This window comes from Brachycentrus maculatus, unplaced genomic scaffold, assembly GCF_059751285.1.
Source record: "Brachycentrus maculatus isolate JH-2025_06_01 unplaced genomic scaffold, ASM5975128v1 h1tg000012l, whole genome shotgun sequence".
Taxonomy (NCBI): Eukaryota; Metazoa; Arthropoda; class Insecta; order Trichoptera; family Brachycentridae; genus Brachycentrus; species Brachycentrus maculatus.
This window is the reverse complement of record NW_028280766.1, coordinates 1,332,478-1,358,416: the sequence shown is the minus strand read 5'-3', so window position 1 is coordinate 1,358,416 and position 25,939 is coordinate 1,332,478. Positions and strand designations below refer to the sequence as shown.

The following is a 25,939-nucleotide window of genomic DNA, read 5'->3' as shown; positions in this document are numbered from 1 at the left end:
TCCTGCAAGGACCTTTATTCAAAAAGGGGAGGTTCAATGAATATGTTCTCGTATATCATTTATTCAAAAAAACTATATAGATAATTAAAATCATTTCTTTTACTTAGATTAAGATTTGAACAGTGTTGTATGTACAATATCTGAATACAGCAAGCAATCTTGTGAATACAGCATCTTAAGTTATCTGAATTCTTTTGAAACACTTGAAAAATCCTTAAGAGGTATGAAAATGATTGGATAATTTTTATGTAACAAATTTAAGTGTCGGGTTGTGGTCTCGTGGTGAGTGTCGCGGACTCTTGAGTTAGTTTCTTAATACCACAATTTGATACCTATTTCTAACAATGAGCCGCTCAGGCTAACAGAAAAAGTATAAAATTGAAGTATTTTTGTGGATAATAAAAAACACAAGTATTTATCTTTTCTTTAAAAAAAGTGGTTGATAGAAATATACATGTTTTTTTTTAATCAAACTATTTTTTTTTCGTATTTCAAAAAATGTGTCATTGATAATTTTAATACACTACTTTTTATCTGTAGGGAGTCGTACACCTTCGTGGCAGCTTTCTCAAATTTATATGAGTTCGGATGCAAAACCCCGAGTTCCCTAGCCAATGGTACCCTTATTCAACATCCACCTGCAATTATCCCACTTACTTTATGGCAATAATGTCCATTATCCTGAGCTCTTTCACTTTGTATTTTACTCCTGTATCGAAAAACAGGAAGTGCATAACTAATCCACGATCGATTTACACCATATCGTCCTAATATCATACCCTATGCACCACTTAAGTGCTGATACGGAACAGAAGAAGAAAACTGTTGCTATCCGATATTTTGTCAAATTTGTCATTCTTTTCTGATTTTTGTGATTTTAATATTTTTATATAACGTTGACGTAGAAGCGTATGAATAAAGAAAAAAATACCCTATCCCACTGCGAATGAATTGAAATATCGAAGCTTTATAGGACTCCTTAGATTCATGAACAAATGGGCGATGAAACCAAAATATGGATTCCTTTTGCCAAATCACAAAGTATTTTGGAACAATATGAAAGTTTTACGATGAAAATATTTCAGTAATATCGTTTCTCTCGATCGCCTAAGAAAATATTGGTTTTATATTATAAACGATATTGAATCCAGCCTCCCTAAGTTTTCTCATATTTATGTTATATCCATCCACTCAAATATTTAATGTTCTTTCGACCTTAAAACATTTGTTTTAATATTTAAAGAAAATAATTTATTGATTGAAAACCAACCATCTTTCGGTAAATGTCTCAAACGAAAAACAAATGTTAAATAAATTTGATTGATATTAATAAAGACACCTAAAATTAATTTCTGTACGAAATTATTTCTTTATAGCTACGAGTATTGAGGGCGTCTCTTTTTAGAGAATTCTACTTACATCGTAATTTTCAATAACATTTTTGTTCACATTATGTAACGTGAGATTCTCATTCTTGAAGTATCTTTATCCTTGAATTCTCTAATTTATGGAAAATTCATATTTTTTACAAAAGGAAACATAAACATATATTGTATAATTAAGCACTGAAATTAATATGCTATGTTTATTTTGTTTTAAGTAATTACTGGATTAATAACAAACCCCCTTATGGTGGTTTAAAGGCAGGAAAGCAAGTAAAGCTTCAATGAATATATTAATTTATTATTGAAATTATAATCAGATTTGCGTCTAAGAGTAATTATGTATGTTACCTACGCAGATATTTCAGTGACCATTAATAGGAGCCATCCTTAAGACGATTTCATACAGAAATTGTGATGCAAAAAACAGTAACCGAAACTTTATCAAAATACATATATAATTAGCATGTGGCATAATAATCTTAAACTACGCTTTCATCATCGTTATTTAACTCAACAAATATTCCTACAAATTATGTAAAAAGAGTGAAAATTTTGTGCGCCATAAAAGCAGATCTTTTTATATGCAATCTTCTATTTTTATTTTGAAGCTACCCATTATTCATTTTAAAATTACTTTTTTTTACAATATCATTTGCGAAAGAAAGTTTACTTTTACGTTTTCATTATATTAATGTTTTGTACTGACATTTCTTCGTAAAATTATACAATAAAAAAAATCTTAATAGTTTTTTCCTTATTTAACCAGTGACCGGGTTTCATCGTTACCGACATTATCAGACCAGTCTTAAGTTGTTATTTTATTTTAATGATTTTTTTTGTTTACTGATGATTTTTTTTTCTTCTTTTTCATTAATTAATAATAATTTTTTAATGATCTTTTGGTAGAAACTTAAAACAACGGCTGAAACTCTATGGGATTCTCATTCTTAAATTTTTTCAACGAAAAATTATTTCCTACATTTTTGTAAGATCAATTCATTAAAATTGAAATGAATGCTTAAATATTTGTCTTGGTAAAAAAAAGATTTGGTTTGTTGAGGTTAAGAATTTGAGATATGAGTGACATTGATAAAAAATACTGTTTCTGAAAAAAAAGTATTTATCATATTTAAATTATGTAAAAAGATTGAAGATTTATTTATGTAAAATATTGTTTTTGCTTAAAGTCAAATCTTCTTTCTAAATCTCAACATCTGCTTTCTTTAGTTTCTTTCTAAAAATGTTTCAATTTAAAATACAGAGAAAGAGAAACGTTTCTTTGTCGGCAAAATAAAATATCACCAGACTAACCGAACTTTGCATTACTGAAATCTTCTTCGAATTATCTTCTTTCCTTAATATTATCTTTTTAAATTACGTTTTTATAATGTAAAGTCGCAAAAATGTAGCTATTATTTATTTGACGAAAAATCAGATTTATTAAAATAGACTTTAGTGAACGTAGATATTACAACTTATTTTTTTCAACGGTAAATTCTATGCAAAAAAGATGAAAGTTTAATTCATACAAATTTTTTTAATAATAATGATGTCGGAAGATATAAAACGGCCGTGCCTAACAGGCCGTGATTTTTTCAACAAAAATGTGAAAGCTTTTGGCAAGATGATTGTAACTTTGATAATACCTGTAAATTGTAATCTTTTAGTATTTCCTGATTTTTTAAATAGATTTCTCAATACATTCGAATTAAAAAATATTGCAATTGGATTTGATGTTAGCTTGCGACAAGCTCAAACGAGAGCGCGTTTACGCGCTCATTTTGTATGGCTGACCTGGCGAGCACGGAATTGGAGAGCGCGTTAACGCGCTTGTGGCACCGAACCGGTTAAATAAAAACTAAGAATCATTTCGGTAGTGCAAATATGGTTTTATTTAACAAATAAACATTATTACAAGTAAAAAACAGCTTTCAATTGCAGAGGATATTTTTGGATGAAAATTAGCACTGGAGGTATTTTTTGTAATTTATAAATATTAAACGAATCAATTACGTTATAAAAATAAACTGACAGTAAAATATTTTAATAGCGATGAAATAATGTATTTTGAAATCTTTCTAAGGTTAATTGAAAATAATTATTCATAATAATTAGGGTATTAGTATACGAAATACCGTTTGTTAATGTTAATTATGTATTAATTGATCAGTTTCAATGCAAAGTTAATTAAAATTTCAACCAAAGCAATAGTAGCTATTAATTATTAAAGTTGACCGATTTTGAAAGGAGCTATAAAGCGATTTGATTACAAATTGTGCAAATCGCACATTATGCCAAAACATTGCATTGAAATATATTCTTAGAATTTAGAACCGTTAAACGTTCATTGGATAATACAATAATTAGTTAATAAATGAGTTTTATTTAAACGTGTAAGACGTTTGCTTAATTTACTACATTTCATTACCAAATATAAATAAACATACAATTTAATGCTTGTATTTGATGTAGGTAACTATTCTTCTTCTTCTAACGCTTATTCGCACCAAATAATACAAAGGGCACTGCATTGTATAGAAGCAGTGTTATAAAAGAGAGGTTATCAGCCTTGCGTTTTAGGTACCAGTCCAGGGTGATATTAAATAAATATTAGACTGAAAAATCATTAATATTTATTTTGACCCTCTTGGGAATTGAACCCGGATTTCCAGCATATAGCCTAGTGCCCTTAACACTACACTATGGAGGTGGACAAAGGTTGATTATTGAAATTGATAAAATATAATTTAATTAATGTTTATGATTTTTTTTATATACTTTGGGCACATTTTATTTTTTTAGGCAGAACATTTTTGATTGCACATTTGAATTAATTAAAGCACTTTTGTTTTAAAATATTTCGATCGTTATTCCTCCTTTTAACCCTTATCGGCATCCAATGATAAAAAGACTACTATGTCATATCGGTACTGTATCATACTGATCGTTATTTATACGGAGCAAAGTGATGATAAGTCCTGCGCAGCATATAACAGTCCGGGTGATATTAAATATGTAGTCGGGTGAAAAATATCAAATATTTATTATGAACCCCTGATACTCGATCCAAAAATCTCCAGCACAGTGCCCGAACATGCTTACACTACAGATGAATTCAATCGGTCATGGGTACTTATATTTGAAATCGTGAATATTTTAGAATTGACACGAAAAAAAATTACGAATGCAATCCACCACTGATAAAAGTGTTTTAATGGAAAGCGGTATTTGTTATATTGATATCTTAACATACATGAAAAAGTTTATGGAAGTCTGAACATGTCCCATAGGCTGGTTTAAGTGAACACTCTATACACGTGCAACAATCACCATTCTACTCATGATTAACAAGCACAATACTCAAATTTCAGAGTTACATATCCTTCGATTGACACTTACTTTCATCTTATAGTTTAAGACACCATCTATTGTTAGTTGAGTAAGTTTTTTTTTTAAATTTTATAAAGGAGAGATCTTTATAAAGAATGTACAAGATTCTTCCCGAATTATTTATATACAAGAAGACGCTTGAAAACATGATTTTGAATTTTTATCTGACTTTTATTTTGACCAGTTATTTTTATACAATACTTTAAGTGTGTCCAAATCTATGTTCATATCTCTAAGTTTGTCCACTTGAGAGTTATTTTCATTGATATCTCAGCATAAATGAAGAAGAATATATAAATCTGAGTATTTACGAATTTATTAAATTTATTGTTAAAAATAATATTAAAGATACTCCGACATTTTAAATATGATACAACTTTAACAAGTTTTTTTTACGTAATTTTTGTAAATAAACTATTAAAATGACAAGTTTTTTTTATTTCTTAAACTAAATATAAAACTTGATTTCAATTAATAAAGTAGATTTATTTTGAGAGTGATGATTCTTATTATTGTTTTGCTTTGAAAAAGGTACAAATATGTATGTTTCTTATAACCAAGACGAAATCACTAATTGGGACATGCTTTTAAACAGGGGCGTAGTAACCTACCCATAATAAACGGTCGCCACTGCGTACTTCTAAAAAAATACGTACTGCACCGCCTTAAGCATTTAGAAGCATATAAAATTAATTAACATTTCATACACCTGAATGTCCCGAACAGGGTACTTAAGAATACAATTGACACGAATTTATAGACCTAGTCTTAACTGTTCACATAAATCCGGCTTTAATTGGAAAACGTGAAGTGAAGTCGAAAAATTAGTTAACTAATAATTAACCCGAACGTGCATAAATTTCATTATGGTGTATATAAGATATACATAATAGCGTTGCGTTTTAAGAGATAGTAAAGGTAATAGGTTAATCTGGTGGGAGGTAGGTTAAAATGAGATATATATTTACGTAAGCAATTATATGCGTACATTAAATTTCCGACGTACATTACCCGTCTACGTATAATGTAACATGGGATTTAATGGAATGGAGACTTTAGATAATTTAGGTGAAATTACACGATTTTGACGAGTGCCTGTTAGATTAACATTTGTTTATGAATTTCAAAAGGTATCAAGTAGTAAAATAAAACTTTTAGTCGTAATTTGTATTTGACATTCCCGATATAATATAAGGGTCTTAAATTACTTAACGCGCCTATTAGTAACATCAAAATATCTTACAAATGTAACAAAAGACACATACTCAATGCTATGTGTTTTTTTGTTAAAGCTTTGTATTTTAAATAATTTTTAAAAAATATATAAGCTTAATGGGACCACTTACGAGCATTTGAAATACTTGATCATTCCAAGTATTTTTTGGTTTTCCTTTGCTTCTTTTACCAATTATTACCTACTATTATTTTTGGAATTTATCAATGAATGCTATTTAGTGTAATTATTTTTGACACTATTTTTCTTTGCAGGTTCTTGACGCTGATGGCAATACTGCAAGCAGTTCTTACTCAATCGCATTTTGGAAGTCGATTTACAGGTATTTTTTAATCGATTACTTTGTTTCGCTAACCATATAAAAGATATGCAAGTTTTTTTTAATAAATGAAATGAAAATATAAAAAACGACGTTAAAAGAACCAAAACAGTAGTTTCTGTAGTTTTTCATAAAAACATTTATGATATTTAAAAAAAAAATTGACAATTTTAAAGAACATTTGTTGATTTTTATATATCATTTTACTAGTTTAAGCCCAAAAATTGCGATATAACATACTTTTACGTATTTATGTATATATAAAATATAAGCATCTTCATCTTCAAGCTTTGAGCGTAAGCAAAAGCTATTTTTTATTTAATTTCTTTATTAATAAAGATCACCATTTACAATACACTTTTACTGTACAGTGCAATTGATTGTTCTAACACAAGACATTTACAAAAAATGTAGAAAAATAAACTACTATTACTGACTGTTGGTAAACATTATCATAAAATATTATTTAATGCAAGGTTGTGGTCCCGCAGTAGTGCAACGAAATTCTGATCCTGGGGACAATAATTCGAATCACAGCTCAGTCACATTTTTCTTTAACAACTTTCTGTATTTGTGAAAAAAAAAGCAAAATAAATATATGTATCTCTTATTATATGAAACTCAAAATATCAACAATATTTAACATAAATATTAAAAAATATATGTAACTTTAAAATTATTTTTTACACTACAAAACAGTAGATAAACCGATGTAGACATAAGTCCAGATTTATTGAAAAATATATTGATGGTGTTATATATGATGATTTCTAATTTCGTCTAATCAATATGTACACCATCCAGTTTGCATCTTAAAATTATGTATTGCATGTATTGTGTGGAAATAAGTTGTTAATAATTGTGAAATCAATGTTCCCTATTACGTAACGAAATTCCAATAGCATCATCGGAGTGATGGGTAAAATATTGCGATCGAATTATGTTTAAAAAAAAACATTAATTATACAATATTATCCATCTCAAATGTATTGCAAAATTTATAGTTTTCGATTTGCATACATTTTTTTCGTAGAAATAATATTAGGTTTTTACTTGTTTTGCTTGATATTAAACTATAGGCCAGTCACTAGGTACTTTATCTTACCTTATTTTAAATCGCAATAATTTAATGCATCAATTTATTTCCGTCATTAAAAGAGTAGTTTATTGCACTCCCCTTATCATTTATTGTTTAATTCTAGATTTTTATTATTGTCTAATTCTATTGTCTAATTTTTATTATTGTCTAATTCTAGATTTTTATGACTCCAAACCTGTTTTGTCAATCGCCATATTGAATTTTGTATATTTTTTTACATTAAAATGGCATTATAGGCAAATAGTTATAACAAATGTGTATGAAATTCAGTTTAATCTTAATTTAAAAATTCATTCAATATTTTTTTCGTAAGGTTTGGTACTGGCATTTCTTCGTGGAACTGCATTTAATTTAATAAAATAACAACTATTTAGTTCTTCCAACATATATTTTATTTGAGAAATTACTGGATTTCGTCATAACTCAAACGTTACGAGAATTTAATTTCTATATTTTCAACAAAAAATTGCACATGGACATAATTAAAAATGGCAGAGAATTTAATAGAAACGTTACTGATGTACATAATTCAACTATTACAACTTTGGTGATTTTTTCCAAAACTAACGACTGGACTACAAAGACAGGTCATTGCTTGACCAAAATGACCACGTTCTTCCATTAATATGCTAAATTATGTTTATGTAATGCAATTTTAGAACGCAGCAATCAGAGAAGATCATATTTATTAAAATATGGTTTATTTTTTCGTTATTTTTCTTACAAATTTATAGCACAATTACATATAAAGGTAAATTTAAAAACCATATATGTTTTGTCACACAATAATATACAATACAATACAATATCCGTTGTCAGAGAGGGGTGCGTGAATTTCGCATACATACTTCCACCCAGAGTTTGGTCTACTGGTCCACTGTGAATCATCGTTAATAAAGATGGCATAAAGGTTTTTCAAATATTTAGTTTTTTCGCTATTTTTTTTTTGATCTTTGGAGTTGAGTTGAGTGGACAGTCGAATAACATAAATCGATACGTGTGAACCAGGCGTAAGGATAACGATGTTTATCAAGAATAATAGGTACTAAATTTACCAATGTTTAAGTAATTTTGTTCTGCTGTTGGCATAAATTTCACAGTACATTTCATGTCCGTCAGTGAATTAACATCTCAATTAGATCGTTGGTTCTTACATATTCATACATCAGTGAACATTATAACTGTCGTCTGTCGGAATGTGTTAATGTTGTATAATGTTGGTCATCTGTCGGAACGTGTTAATGTTGTATAATGTTGGTCATCTAACAAAATGGAAGAATGTTATATTATGGTTTTTAAATTAATTTGAATAGCTTACGGCCAAAAAAAGTAACCGAGTCGACGACAGTAATTGGAAATTAACTGAGAGATTGATAACGTTAGTTAAGTAACTGATACCTTGACCTTTAGCACGTTAATTGTTGAACTTGATGAGATGAAAAAAATACAGCGCTTATTCATGCCTAATTTTTAATGAAAACTGATTCTTTAGTTTTTATTTTTTTTTTGTTAAGTTAAAAAACAAAGCTTAAAGAATATGTGTTTGTTTCTTGAAAGTTTTTCACAGATACTTTATTTATGTGATATATTTAAAATAGCAGATAACTCTATTGATACCTACTCTGAAGTTAATATTGTATATTTATTAATATTTGATTAATTGCATTTTCAAAAAGTTTGTATTTTCACCGGTTGATGAAAACATATGTAAATCTCAAACTAGTCGTGTTTACATTAATCTAAAAAAAGTAATGAAATCATTTTAATATTTTATTTACACTTTAAAACGATAATAATGAACGTAATATATAAACTAAGAATCCGGAATTCATTTATGAATACAATATGGTGGCTTGAATTAAAATCTTGAATTAAAACTCGTATATTACATTTTAACACGCATATGAGAAATTTCTATTAATTTCCTTGCATTTCACTATTATAATATCCACCAACAACTATTGCTGTCTTTTGTTCATAAAAATAGGCACCCAACTGGGAGAAGCTGGTAATGACTACAACACTGGGTGTTACACGAGTGATTTGTTGTCTTAATAAATCTTTTTTTACATTTACAATTTCCGAAAACTTTCTCGAAAAATTAATTACAAAATATATTATATAGATACCTTTTCAATTAAATTCAATTTTTATAGTTTTATTTTTGTAACCAATACAGAAAAGCTCTGAATTCCATTTTGAAAGCAATATGTTTATTGAATTCTAAATTTCTTATTGATTTGTAATACTTAAATTTGGGTCAATTTTTTATTACAAAGCTTTATTGACAGTTGTGGTCATAAATAAAAAAATCCTGATATTAAATTTTTTCCTCTACTGTTCGGAAATTTAATGATATTCTATATATATTGCTAATTTAAAACATATTTGGATTCTAACGGAGTAAAACTAATTCTTCAATTTAAGGATACATTAAATAAGCAATTGAAACTTATATTAGTTCACAACATTTTTGTTCACAACATTTTTGGGTGTGTCCAAATCTGGTATTCTCCACTTTAGGAGCTATTTTTAGATTAGGTTTTTTTTCTCTTCAAAATCTAATATTTAAAATAAGATTCACATTTCGCTCACTCCTTTCAAGAACGTCATAAATCAAAAAACTTGATTTTTCAGGAGAACATTTTTAAAGTTTAAAAATATAACACAATGTATTAAAAATAAATATCAAGCCACTTATTGAACTTTTTACTGTGCAACATATCTTTTTAGTTAAAACCTGAAGATTTTTTCTCCATTTGTAAAATATTTACTTTATTTTAAAAAAATAATTAAACAATACCTTTTTTTCAAAATGCAAAAACAAAATTGTTTGCCCTGTAGTGGGTAAATATTGAGTTAAAAATATGCCTCCTGCTGGGATTTCGCTCATTTTCTGGGCATTCTGAAAATATGTAGAACTGAAAATTGACGATTTTTGATTTATGACGTTCTTGAAAAGAGTGAGCGATATGGTGTTTGAAAATGATGTGGAATGCATTGAGACGTGTGGCATAATAGATTTTAAGAACTAGTGAAATTAACCAGAGAAAATTTTAAGTAAAAATGTAAAGGTTTTATCCCAAAATGCTTGCAGAATCAATTAATGAATTATTTATTTGCATATCGAACATTTTTTGTACCAGAAAAAAGTGCGTTTCAATTAATATTATTATTATTGTTAAGGCATGCCGCTACAATATTAGTCTACATTTATATTGCATAAAGATATGTTAATTTTATATATTCGCAAACAATAAACGCGGTTTACACGTTTAAATTAATCTCAAAAGTTTTATACGCATTCATCCCAGTTAATCGAGACTCCCTTAATTTACAACCGCAAACCTTCGGTGTCCTGACCCATGAACTAAGTATCTTAGTGTATTAACGACACTCTCGTTATTAGTCTCTCAGCACTAAGTACACGGTGTTGGTACACCAGTTCGTAAGATGGGATAACTTTGGATTATTTTCACCTATTTTGTGGGCTTTTCATCACAGCACAGTTTTACAGACTTGAATTTTGTCGTCATATAAATCGTCAGCAAAAACTTTCGACATTATTTTGATATAATGCTCAGTACATACTGTACTCTTGTTTAATTTACCCAAAAACCAACTCATATTATGAACTCTTTATTATTTTTTAAATGTGGTGATTTACTTCGAGACTTCGATCAGTATTTTCCAGTTTTCATCTGATTAAATTGAAAAAATGTATGTGATTTTTAAAAATCAAAACACAATATATCATTTTTATCTCACCAGTAGATGTCTCTAGTGAAGTTCTAGTGATTCAAGGACAATGTTTCGAAATCGGATCATATATATAGAGCTTCCAAGTATTTGAGTAGTGTGGTTGTCAATAATGGGTAGAATTGGTAAATGTTACGCTTGTGTAAAGTGATCATTTTTACCAGACTACGACGGTAAATGCCCAGACTTCCATATTCTTCTTCATCATTGATGAAATGTCAAAAAATAATTTACAAAACACTACAGTTTATTTAGAAAAAAAACACAACTAACGATCTTATAAAAACTAGTAAAATTATAATCGGTTATAAGTATATATGTAAAAATAGCGAATTAACGATTTACGTCAGTGTAAGGATGAGTGAACAATATAAATATAATTTATCATATGAGCCTAGAACCCACCATATTGCGAAATCTATGTAGAATCACGTGTAGACCATTTCTCGGGATTTTTATTTAGGGGACTGGTAATTTTCGCGTATTCACAACATTATTTATGCAAAGTTACAATTATTTTATCTCGAAATTATTGTAAGTATTAACCAATGTAAAATGTTGAAAAGCGAAGTAAAGAAGAATTACTTTAAAAGCTCCAACCAGATTCCCGAGCCCGGTACCTATAGAAACTTTTGTGTTTGAATTGTATTTGTACATGCAGTAACTATTTAATAAAAATGTAATATAAATGGTATTTCATCAATCATGGAAAGCTTTTCTCGAGCAATGATAAAACTTATTACTGATATTTTTAAGGCTTATATCACTGTTAGCGGAGCACATGAGGTAAAAATACCAAATATATTGTACAATCCATCACCATGTTCTGAAGGCTAGGGCTACTACGGGATCCATCCTAGCCCCGATGAGACACAATCCGTACGGACAGGCTAGCCTCCCCGCGCCCTTCACCTACGCCTAAGCCCAAAGACTTAAAGAGGAATACCAGGCAGACTTAAGAAAGAAGTACTTACTTAAATAAATTGATTATAAATAGAGATCTGTTCAGTCGGTTTTCTGGTGTTAAAAGTCAATTAGTAAATAATCACCCCAATATAACCGTGAATTAAGTAAGGCACATTACGAAAGGTTTAAAAAATGAATAAAACAAAGACCAAAGAACAAAGACAAAAAAAAATATGTACAAGAAGTTTATCGTGCTGATTTACACTCGTTTATATCCATAATTGGATTTAGATTTGTTATGGTTTGCAAATTTGGTAACCACCAATAGTATTTGTAGATTCTATTGGATCAAGGGGGATATTTAAACAAATATCATAGTTTCACTTTTAATATACTTTTCTTTTTGACGCTCTAATCGCAATTATTATTATCTTGCTTTCCAAATCATAAAATGACCTTTAAATAAACAATTCGTAAATGATTGCCATATGGACCACCTAGAAACGGCAATAGTGACAGAGGGAGAGAAATACATATGTCTTCAAATCAATTTAAATAGAACTACATCACCAACGTATTAGCGGTTAATAACTTGGATGTTCGTAATATAATTACATTAGGTCAACGTTAAATTACAGAGGTGTTATTCATCCCATGAGATGCATTTTATTGCACCTGAGTATCTATAAAGAGAAAGTTTTCGAGATGACTAACAAAACAATAGAACACACAGATGACCCCCCATCTAAAATGGTAATATATCCAGACTTAAACATCGTTAAGCTCGTCATATCGGATTGTTAAATACCAGTAAGAGGCGCGGCAGGTATTTTGATTCGTAGCTCTTAGCTTATCTTTAAAGTAAATCTTCAAGATAAATCACGTCTTTATTGAACTTAGTTTAATATGTTGTTGATAAATTGAAATAACTAAAATATTTTTTTTTATTTGAATTTCACTTGTTAAATACTTCGAAAAAAATCTATTGTTACACTGATGCATTTTTTATCATTTTCAAACAACATTTTTTATCAGTGGAAACATGTACAAAAGAGTAAAGATTTTATTCATAATCATTTTGTTTACTGTGGGTTAATTATTTAAAATATTTTTATGAATTTCTGTTGTTTCAAAAGCTTGCGGCTTCTAGTAATAATATTTTTTAAATCAAGGTTATATTGTCATAAGTGTGATTGTTATCTATTAAATGGTTAGCGAATTCTAAGAAATTATTGTTTCTTAACCATAATTCATGTTCCCTGATCCTCATTTGGAATTTTCTGGAAGTCATTCTACGTCTTCGTATTTTCTGGAAGTCATAACCGCATATATAAACCTACACATTAGCAGTTGAATTTTTATATACCACTGTTATTCAACATATTTCCATAATTATTTTGTCATTTGAGAATTTATTAATATTATATAATATGTATAAGCAAATTCATAGGTACGCATATGAAATGTATTACCGTACAATAATTTTTTTATTGCACATGCAAAATCAATTTAAATATAAATGCAAATATTCGTAAATTCACAATCTCAAACCTGCTAAAGCTATTCACCGGTTGCTTTGAAATTTTTAAAGAAAGTGTTCGAAATACGCTCGTGACAAATTCTTTTTTTTAAACAACGTTTTTGACCACAGTTGCAGGGTCGTATGTTTGACTTAACAGCAATATTTAAGATGGCTCATTACAGACAGCGTGCTGCTTGATAGCTGCTTAAATATTGGATACCTGCAAAAATTGTAAATTGAAACATTTTTTTTTCTAATCCATTCAACCAGAAAGCGCAACAACAACATGTGGCTGGGTACACCTTATAATTAATTAAAAAATATAATGAATCATAATCATCAGAATAATCATCTACACAACGGAGAGTGAAAATTTATTTGATCAAATTTCTTATTTTTTCTGTTATATGTATGCAATCGATATCTAAGTATCGTTTTATTATTATCGTTTTATTATAATTTGGTTAAACTAAAACAACTAACACGAAATAACGTTAAATACCCATTTTTTCCGTCAAATCATGTAGATCATGTAATGCAAGTGACAACTTACACTGTTAAACATTAAGTTTTGCCTTTGGAGGTTGAGTGTCGTATTTAAAGAAGATTTTTCCAGTTTGTACTCGAGAGAGTAAGGCGTAAATGATAAAAAGTTTTCGATAGCTAAAAGGAGCGATAAATCAATGTTGTGACACTCTAAAAGTTTGAGAAGTCTGTGAGGATAGATTTATGGTGTTAATGTACTCCCGGGGTCACGATTTAATCGATTTATTTTATAAATTCTTTTGGGAATCGCCAGCAGTTTGTGATACTTTGGTGACTTTAGTCTGAGGCAATGAATGTTTGGGGTGAAGTTAGAGGAAGATAGGATAATTGAATTACTTATATTCTTACACTGTTCACTGCTTTCAAACTTTAATTAGTTTCCTTCCCTCATAAGATGCCATTAATAACAACTTTGATAAAAAGTTGTCTTTCGTAAACCAAGATTGAATTATGAATTTTTATTGAATCAAATTGTAATTTTAGAAAACCAATAAATGGTTTATTCTTTGAGAAGTATTTTTAGGTTCTATTCTCACCTAAGTAGTGCATCAAGTCTTGAAAGGAGGCTGGATGATCAGTCCTGGACCCTTGGTATTTGAACTTGTGGTGATTAATATTTTATGGGATAAATATTATATTATTTAAGAACCTGATGGACATTAAATTGCTATTTACGAAAATATTTTAAATGACGAAAAATTAATTTGTGAAAGAAAACTGAGAAAATTTTAATTGCTGACGGTGTGTTTGTATAATCTATCACGAAGTTGCATAAGTCCTTTGAAGATATGATGTGATATGGTTTGTTGCAAGATATTGCTTTTTAGCAATAAATCTGCCAATGTACATTTATTGTGTGCAAGAAGTTTAAATAATAATAATAAAACCCTTATCCGCACCTCAATGGTGCATAGGGCACTGCGTCATATAAACGCAGTGTTATCTTGATCGTTTACACATGAAGGAAAGGTGATCAGCCCTCCGCTTCAGGTACCAGTCCAGGGTAATATTGAATAAATATGACAGTGAAAAAATAACTAATATTTATTTTACCCCCCTTGGGAATCGAACCCGGGACCTCCAAAACGGTAGCCGAGCATGCTGACCATTACACTATGGAGGCGGACGAGAGCGGAGCGAGGGCGGAGTTTAAATAAATAAATAAAATATAAATAATACTTTTAATATAAGTTATCAGATATTTTTTGTTAAAGCAATCTTTGAAGATAAAGATTTAACAAAAGAATATTAATATTTTTAATCTACTGGATATAATGCATAACTTTTAATGTGAAATGTATACTTTCATAAAGATTTATATTTCTACAATGTTTAACGTTGCATGAAATTCTATTTGTTTCCTTAGTAAAAAAGTTGTTAATCCTTTAAATTTGAGATCAGTGGTTTATTCTCAAGCAGTTTATATACCGTGTATTGTTTTCAAACGTAAAACAGAAAGTTTATTGGCACTACAATATTTTCCTCAGAGAATATTTAATTCAATCTGTTGACAGATCACAGCGGATCGATCGTATTGTTTTCAAAGAATTGTAGCAATATAAATAACGAAGAGCCTTACGAATTCGATCTCAGTATATTTTGCGTTTATTTTATGGGTGGAATTTAAATAATGTTTTTTTAAACATTTTCGAATCATTTAAAACGTTTTTAATAGCTTTAAAATAAAATAAATATTTTTTGTACTTAGTCAAATAGCATAAACATTTATTTATCATAAAAAACCTCCTCTGTACAATTTTGCTATAATCTCTCTAGAGTCTTTGCGTTCACTTTTATCATCATAAACGAAATGCCAATATCAAATAAATCTATGTAAAATATACCAGTTGATCGTTTCTAATATCTGTTTTATTGGATTCGCCATATATTCAAATAATTTCAATATGTGCCTCTAGTTAAGTCACATAGCTCTCAAGAATCGAATTTGCCAACTTTGGTCCCCACGTAAAGGAATATGTGTAACGTATGAAAAATAATATTATTTTACGATCTCAGGGTTCGGCGATTTTTCTCCCAGGCGGAAGATAAATTGAATAAACCCCGAGTGGATATTAAGAGATATTTATTGCCCAAAGCCTTTAAACTATCGTCCATAAAGTAAGCCCCGATATTTCAATACACCGAGAGATGCATTTTACACACATACTTAGGTTTAAATGCAGTACAAGTAAAGCGGTTGACAGAATTCAGCTTGACGTCAGTGGCGTTTACAAGAACGTAACACATTTTAAAAAATATATATTTGTTTACAAAAATGTTAGTTATATAAGTATTTAACTACTCACCGAAATTTTTGTCTACCGGTTACGAGACGTACTCGTCTCTTCGTCAGGACAATCACTACAACAGCATACAAACAATACTACTCGTCATCAACATAGCACTATTCACACACTTACAACTACACAAAATATTTATCACATGCGATTTTGGTCGACCCGAGAACCAACTTGCTCTAGGGGTTGCAGAACAAAAACGCATTAGGATCCGAAGTCTGACATGCTTAAGGGTTGTTAGTTACATTTCAAAGGTTTATAGGAATTATCAAAAACAACAAGAAAAAAATATAAACAACTCAGAAATTATTTATTCTCTTACTTCTTAGATCGTACATTTTTTTTTTATTCAGGTAAGATAGTATAGTATAGGTATGCTTATTGTTTTCAGGGATCAACTTTTATAATTTTTTATGAACTATACAAATCAACTACCATTTTTAAGACATGGTAACTAAATATGCGATAAATCCTTGTATGTAATAGGCAAGGAAATTTTTTTTTGGCAACTAGTAAATATTTAAAAAAAAGATAGTACCTATGCTTGTTGACTAGAAGGTTGGCGGTTGGTTCCTGCATATTAGCAGAGTCATGTTGGTAATATGATTTCGTACCATCACCATAGAAATATTGGTAGATTTACCAATAGTTGCCAGAATCTATATCAGAATTTGGTTCAAATCTTTCTTTTGTTTTTGATTTTCATACAGGTTTTTTTTAGATTCCGAATCTATCGTTGTTTTAAATTGCAGTCGGAAAGACATTTTTTCTATACAATGTATTTTTTTGTTCTACTATAGTAACATTTTACATTCTTAGTCTAAATAGTATTCTACTAAAATTTCTGCAATTAATCTTAAGATTTTCGGTCCATTCAAAAACTAACTAACTAACTAACTAACCATCACGCCGCTTCCCCGCAGGGGTAGGCAGAGAGAATAGAGCGCCACACCACTCTGTCCTTGCAAACATTCTTCGCCTCTTCCACGTTCATGCATCTCCTCATACATACCCGCCGATTGTTACGACTCCTAACCTGACCACTTTCAAGTATTTGGCATACCTGATCGTGCCATGTTTTTCTCGGTCTTCCTCTGCTTCTTTTCCCGCTAACATTCGCCTCATAAATTTGTTTTACCGTTCTTTCCTCACTCATTCGTTCTACATGTCCAAACCATCTCAACACACCTTTCTTAATTTTATCGATAATGCTTATCTCAGCTTTGCATTCTTTCCTTATTTCACTATTCGCACATCTATCATACATCGTTTTGTTACACATTCTTCTGAGAGATCGCATTTCGACTGCATTCAGTCTACTTTCATCCTTCTTTTTTTTTTTTTTTTTTTTTTTTTTTTTTTTTTTTTTTTTTTTTTTGCCAACTCCATGTTTCACTTCGGTCCATTCAGGTTGTCAAAATTAAGGATCTACAGTTATTACAGTTGATCTTTATTATGTAATTAATTTAAGTATTTCTCATGGACGATAAAAGATTACTACCTGCAATCATTTTACAAAAAGATCCATCTTATATATTTATGAAAACTTAACAACGCAGTAGGTAATAAAGATATTTGAAATATGAATTGAAAAATAAAACTTTTCATTTGAAAATATAAATATTTTTTTAGATTATATTTTTTAATTGTGATGTGATGTAATTAAATGCGTTAAAAATATACATGCAACATAAAAATGAAAATAAGATTAATATTTCATAACTTTGCATTATTTTTCATTACTCATGAAATGAGAACAAAATATAATTTATATTTAAATTAGATGAATTTGAGAAACAATGTTTGTTACCAAAATACTGGATGTAAAAATATATGGCTGTCATAATACCTGATTGTCAAAGCATTACATTGTTAGTTCGATCAAGTACTTAATTGATTGATTACCAAACATGGTTGAAAAATTCATATTTGTGATTTTGAGATTAATTGAGTTTCATTCAATATACGGCAAAACCATAAGAGTGCTATAAATTATTTAAAAAATATATAAAAAAAATTCAAAAAAATATAAAAAATAAAATATATAAGTATATGCATTCAAATAAACCAACATATAATGAATTAGTAAATTTTTTTAATATGATTTTTAAATTAAGACATATTACATAAACACATTATTTAATTGTGGTGACAATTTGATAAACGACTAAATATCCCAACGACTACCCAAATTCAATTAAAACAAATTGATTCTTTAAACAATACAAATGAGTGCTGTCATATATCGTTATCAGTTTTTAACAGCGGTGATTGTGATTAACCATAAGGGCACAAGTAGAAGTACCACTCAAATATAAACGGTCTAAATGTATTTACTTATGGTTTGACAGGACTGCTCTCCTGATAGGAGAGCAGTCCTGTGTTATTTTGTAGCCATGATTATGTAATACGTTAAGTTAATTGAACCATAAGAAATTATGAATTATGAATGAACTATAAGTAATATAGTGTAGAGGTTAGAATATTTGAGTACCTACTTTACCGGAGGTTCTGGGTTCTATCCCCCGGGGGTTTAAACAAAAACAATTGTTTTTTCACTCTTATATTTATTAAATATTAACCTGGACTGATCCCTTAAGCACAGGACTTTTGGCCTTGCATTCATATAATATGCTATCAAATAAATATTGCATTAAATTGATGCAGTACCTCATGTAGCATTGAGTGCAGATTAGGATTTAGTTGATGTGGATGCCATTATATATTATATATATATATATATATATATATATATATATATATATATATATATATATATATATATATATATATATATATATATATATATATATATATATATATATATATATATATATATATATATATATATATATATATTATATGCAAATTAAATTAAGAAAGCATTTTTTTACATTGTTTGTCGTATGTAATATGTAATGTAAACAAAGGTGAGCCATTAACTACTAAATAATTTGTTTATTGAATAACTTAGTTACTAAAAGAAAATTTAGACTTACGATTGATAATTTATTGACGTTATTACAATTCTTTTGAATTGATTTATAGTTCTTATCATTTTTGAACACATTCTATGAAATGACGCCTTGGCAACATATTACAATGTTATCGCGGATCCGCAAAAGACTGTGAACGATTGATATTTAGCTTTTTAGATACCTTATCAAAAAGTCTGGTAGTGTAAAATTTGGTGATCTAGGAGGTCATATAAAAACATTAAATTTAGAGATCCGCCTCCGTAGTGTAATGGTCAGCACGCTCGGCTACCGTTCTGGAGGTCCCGGGTTCGATTCCCAAGGGGGGCAAAATAAACATAAGTGATTTTTTCACTGTAATATTTATTCAATATTACCCTGGACTGGTACCTGAAGCGGAAGGCTGATCACCTTTCCTTCATGTATAAACGATCAAGATAACGCTGCGTTTATATGACGCAGTGCCCTATGCACCATTGGGTGCGGATAAGGGTTTTATATATATATAAATTTAGAGATTACAAGTCTGCAAAAATGGTCGTGAAACAATTTAATCATCTCTACTCTCTTTTTGCGTAACTAAACGAATGTTACCTTTCCAAAAATACAAGCTGTACTGAAAAATATTAAAAAATACAAAAAAAGCGCTATTTTTTTAATATGGAACACTAAATTTTGGGTGTTTTGCCAAAAAAAGACTTTTTTTATATGTAGGTACATATTATTTACGTACAGATAATTACCAACTATCAATTTTTCTATGTTGACAATCTTACATACATTCATGAATACGTGTTGACAGAAGACAAAAATCTCGTGAATATATATACACATACATAATGAAATAATTAACATCTTTGTCAAAAATACTACAAAGTAAATGCTTAAAATATTTAAAAATTATATATTGATGAATACATATCATTTATAAAATCTATTAAACTTTAAATAAATTTATTAAATTTTTGTCTACGCCACTGGTTAATCGCTATCATTTAATTATCTTGTACTATATTTCAATTTAGATTTATAACAATGGCTATTTATATTGCAGTGCAAATTCAGTTCAAGTATTAACCTGTGTTTTAAAGACACCCAAAGATTTATATCATGTAATAAAAAACGTGGACTAACAAGGGATTTACTTTTTACAGCTCGTTTTCGGAAATTATAATTTCAACGTTTAATTTTGTTTTGTAATGGCCCTAAAGATGTCTCGGGAAAACATAAATAATAATGCAATAAATGTTTATAAATGTGTTTAGTCAGATGATCTATGAGAACATAAAAATTCCTCACTTTTAGAAAATATAACATTATTAGTAGGATGACATTCGGACCAGTCATTGTAAATATCAATTTGATTTATATATTCACGAATATTGCAACTATGTTTGTTTCTTTGGTCCGTATTGTAGGTACATATTTTATTATTAAATAAATGAATATTGGCTCTTTAACTATAGTCTTTGTTGAGCTGAAATTCTTACATACTCAACGTGAATATTAATACAACCATGTTTTAATTATTTTCTGCAGCATTGCCAAATGTATGATGGGTGATTTAAGGATAAAAGTTTTTAATGTAGTTACGTAACACTTTGAACTATTTCAAACCATTTTTTTTTAAATATGAAAAAATCACCATTCTTTTGTGTAATTTAGATCATATTTTAAAGCACATTCTTATCCCGCAATATAGCTTATGCTTGCTTTAATTTTGGATAAGTAACTTTACGATTATATTTAATTTTGAAACTCTTATATAAAAAAAATTATAACCGTGGTTTTCCTTCGTTACATCACTTTGTTATATTGTATCATTCGTGTGGCTGTGACAATGTTTACCCATTGTAAATTATTACATTCGCCATTTTGATGGATAATCAAACATGAAAATAAAACCACACTCTTTCATGGAAACGAGTAATCATAAGTTCGTCTCATATTAATACACATTTGTTAAATACCACTTTCGTATTTATTAATGTAAACATGACTACTTTTGACAGCTACACATGTTCTCACTATCAGATGAAGATACAAAATACATCAGTTTTTATTTTCACATATTGATGAGAACATCTATTGTTCTCGAAACTAGTTGTGATTATTTTAAAACATTAAAAGTGCTCTAATCAGTGTTTAATTTATATATTTAAATCATATTAATTTTTGATTCGGCATTAACTTTATGAAATGACATGTTGATTATTTTTTTTAAATTAAACACTTGCACATTAAGCTGGAATGAATGTATCAGTATGTGTAGGTTTACGGTAAATGCTAAATTCTAATTTATTATTTCTAATTTTAATATTTATACTAAGAAAATTTTGGCAGTTATCTTCATTTTTTTCCAAAGTAAATTTAATATTAGTTTGCAGTGTGTTAATATGGGTGAGGAATGAATCTATGTAATTATCTATCTGTTTATTACTAACCTATATATACACCTAGGTATATTTTTTGTTCGTTAGTTTTAATTTGTACCAGTAAGTTTTCGAAACTAGTCGTATTTATAAATAAAACTCATTAAATATTTTTAATAAAAAAAATAATCATCATGTTTTTTCACAAAGTTGATGTCAAATAAATGTATTATTTATTGATTCGGCATTAACTTTGTGGAATGACATGATTATTTTATTATAATTAAACACTAGTTTCGAAAACGACAATTGATTTCATCATCTGGAACAAATTAAAACTAATTAATTTAATTTATACCAGAAGATGAAAACAATTGTCGTTTTCGAAACTAGTCGTAAATAAAAATAAAACTCGATAAAGTGGATTATTCAAGTGTTTAATCCAAATAAATGTATTATACTAGTTTGTATCGTTGAAATACTACTATTTTACGTAACGAATTTTTAACGCTCGATTTTCACAATGCACTTGCGTGCAGTTACCTAGCTGATTGTTTACGGCGGTGAAAAAGCAATCACACAGTAATAAAATTCTGATTCATAAAGTGCTCAAATAATCCCCAGAATTTTGGGGAAAAAATAACGTTGGGCGTGATTTTATTTTTCGATCAGTTTTACAACTCCCCCGCCGCGTCGAGTCGAAATTACGCAAACCCTGATTACGTAGGCATCGAGTGGAATCAAGTTAGCGGATCCGTGACTGATTGATCCCCAAAATTACCCAGGATACCGGGATCCAATCTCGATCCGGATCGAGTCTTTTTCTTTCTATTTTTTTAGATAATTATTTTCACCAGTCGGAAACAAGATATCGTTCTGCTTGCTTTTGATACGTAAAAATATGACAGGAGAGTGTACAAAGGGATTCGAGATGGAATTAAGTATCAAAGAAGATTTATTTACTAAAGTTGAAATCGGGGTTTTTTGTACACGAAGTTGAGAAATAAACCAAACCACGGTATTTGAAAACAAATTCGAAGCTCTTTATGGAAACAAAAAGCAATTTTGTTTTTCTCAATAAATTTATCAAATGAAAGCCATAGTCAATGTATTTTTGTACAAAACTTTTAAATTGTTGTTTGTACAGGGCAAGCCATTAGTTGTGAATATTTTTTTGTTGTTTTTGTTGTTGACCATCGACTGCTATTTATTTATATATCAGCCCTCCGCTTCAGGTACCAGTACAGTATAATATTGAATAAATGTTAGAGTGAAAATAATCACTTATTTTTGTCCACATTCGAAGTGAAACCGTACTGGAGATTACGGGATCGATTCCCAGAGGGGGGTCATGTCGAATTTTATCTGGCGAATGGCCACCTGTAGGATTGATCCAAGCTATGGATTGTTTTGCACTTTCTGTGGTAAAGACACATTCTATGGAATGACTTATTTTGTATTATAGAAAGTGCCCTGATCCAGTTCTGCTATGGATAAATTAAAATATTGGTAATCAGATTGGTAGTAGACTTTGCTTTCTCGAAAATCGATGGCCTTAAAAGTAGAACTTCCTGGCAACAGGACTCTGAATAAGTGGATTTAAAATTGCAATCAAGTATTTCTGCTCAATTTTTGCTAATATCAAATTGAACATTTTTAACATTAAAAAAAATTCTCCGGAGGTAATCAAATATTTTTTATACATAATAAATCGCTCGATAACCGAACATAAAATTAACAGGAAGAAGTATGTAAATAAATACGCAAAGGACACTACCGTATGATTATTCACTTAACTTTGGTAATGAAAATAATTATAATTTCGTTAATTGATTCGTCAGTCACTTTGTAGTAAAATCTATCTATGTTTGATCAATGTTTTACTTAGTAAATACCACTATTTGGTGCGAAATGCATCAAAACACGTGTCACAGTAGATTTTAAGAAACAGTGGTATTTACTAAGTAAAACATTAATTAAAAATAATTATATTTAATAACTCAAACCTATTTTATTATTACTTTGTTGTGATTTTAAAAGTATACATTAAAGTTTTGTTCAATTGGTTGTTACTTTTTGACCCTTACAATGAATCATTATAATAAATATATTTGACAGCATGGCAATTATTTCATATACTTTAGTGTCTATCAATATCTAAGCTTACATACTTCATAGTAAAATGTACCTACCAAACAAGTGAGACGGACAAATTACTGTATAGCATAAGAAATATATTTTATGAGTAAAAAAAATGTATCCAGGGCTTTTATATTTATTATTGTGATCATAATCACAAATAGAAATAAGTAGAATAAAACTTATAATCAATTGATAAATATGGTCCTGAAATATTCTACATGTCAACACAATAGTCTGTCGATATTTTCCAGATATTATTATGGTTATAGAGGCATACAAAATATTTACTTTACATGTATTTTTCCTTGCATAGCCATTGGTTGGACTTTACAGTCTAAAGCCTCAGGCAAGTATGACAAAGTCTTATGAATAATTCATAGTTCCAGCTAAGCTTTGTACAACTTTGTTTCTCAAATAGGAATGCATTATAAGAACTTACGGAGCGATTTCCTTAAAACGAAGTTTTTAATTTATTTTGTAATTTATGCAAAATATTGATATAGTCTTTACATATAAATGAAAAATACTTTTTAAACAAAATATTCTCTCCTCATAAAGGTTTATCAGTCTTTGTTGAGACATCTATAATAAATCTTGAAAACTACTCCTCGGGTGTTACATGAGGTAGTCGTTTTCCAAAAATTAAACATACTCTAAATATAAAAAAAAGTATATATAATTTTCAAAATGATGATTAGTAGACAAAATTATAAAATATAGGAATCAAGTTGTGGTAAAGTAAATTATAGCTACTAACTAACCACTTACCACGAGACAAAAATCCAAATCATTATTTTTAATTAGTGCAAAATATACTCGTATTTAATTTATCACTAAATTACTTAGAATTATCTTATAGAAAGGTAAAATATCCTCAAATAAATACAAATTCACCTCAGTTTAACCCATCGTTCTTCTTCCAACCTTTATTTCCACCCAGTGGTGCATAGGGAACCACATCTTATAGAAGCATCTTAATCCTCAAATACAATAACAATATTTAATAAATATAAGAGTATAAAATCACAAATATTTCTTTTGACTCATCGGGAATCGAACCTGGGACCTCTAGCATGGTAGCCTTATGCCCTCAACGCTACTTTATGTATTCAGTACAGTATGAAGTGAAATATATTTCCAATTTAGTTTTGTTTGTCAGACACTGGAATATTCACCCTACGGATGGTATTGTATAATATATCAAAATTATCTCAAATTGAGATAAAACATCTATCTATACGTTTTTTATACGAAAGAAGAATGGCAGGTCATAAACCCTGTAAAGGTTAGATTTTTCAAACCATAGATGTTTCTTATCAGGTTTATTTTCTGGAAAATGTGAAACTATCCGATGACACACAGAATCAAGTAATTATTCTGATTTTTAATTATAAATTTTACTTAATAAATACTACTATTTCTTAAAATCCACTGTGACACGTGTTTCGATGCAATCCGCATCATTTTCAAACACAGTATGGTGTTTTATGGTGTTTGAAAATGATGCGGATTGCATCGAAACACGTGTCACAGTGGATTTTAAGAAATAGTAGTATTTATTAAGTAAAATTTATAATTAAAAATCAGAATAATTACTTGATTCTGCGTGTCATCGGATAGTTCCACGTTTTCCAGAAAATAAACCTGAAAAGAAACATCTATGGTTTGAAAAATCTAAGCTTTACAGGGTTTACGACCTACCATTCTTCTTTCGTATAAAAAACGTATAGATAGATGTTTTTATCTCAAACTGAGATAATTTTGAAATACAATACCATCCGTAAGGTGAATAATCCAGTGTCTGACAAACAAAACTAAATTTTATGTTATAGTAGATTTTATGTTATAGTGGTGTTTACCAAATAAAAGTTTTAATTAAAAATGGATAGGTTTTACCACTGAGTGACTGCCGAATCAATTAATGAAATAATTATTCTGATCTTGAAAAATTCATCGATGTATGAATAGTTATTCATTAATTATACGAAATTAA

General features: G+C 29.0%; 1 protein-coding gene across 4 annotated transcripts in view; it reads left to right on the top strand.

The window, feature by feature from the left end:
* Positions 1-25,939, top strand: part of Mp (collagen XV/XVIII-type protein multiplexin) — a 544,075-nt gene that overhangs the window by 104,262 nt on the left and 413,874 nt on the right. For all 4 annotated transcript variants that reach the window (XM_088262958.1, XM_088262952.1, XM_088262965.1 and 1 more), the window contains exon 2: positions 6,264-6,331. In XM_088262958.1, the coding sequence (XP_088119084.1) occupies positions 6,264-6,331 (68 nt within the window). The remainder of the gene's footprint in view (positions 1-6,263; positions 6,332-25,939) is intronic.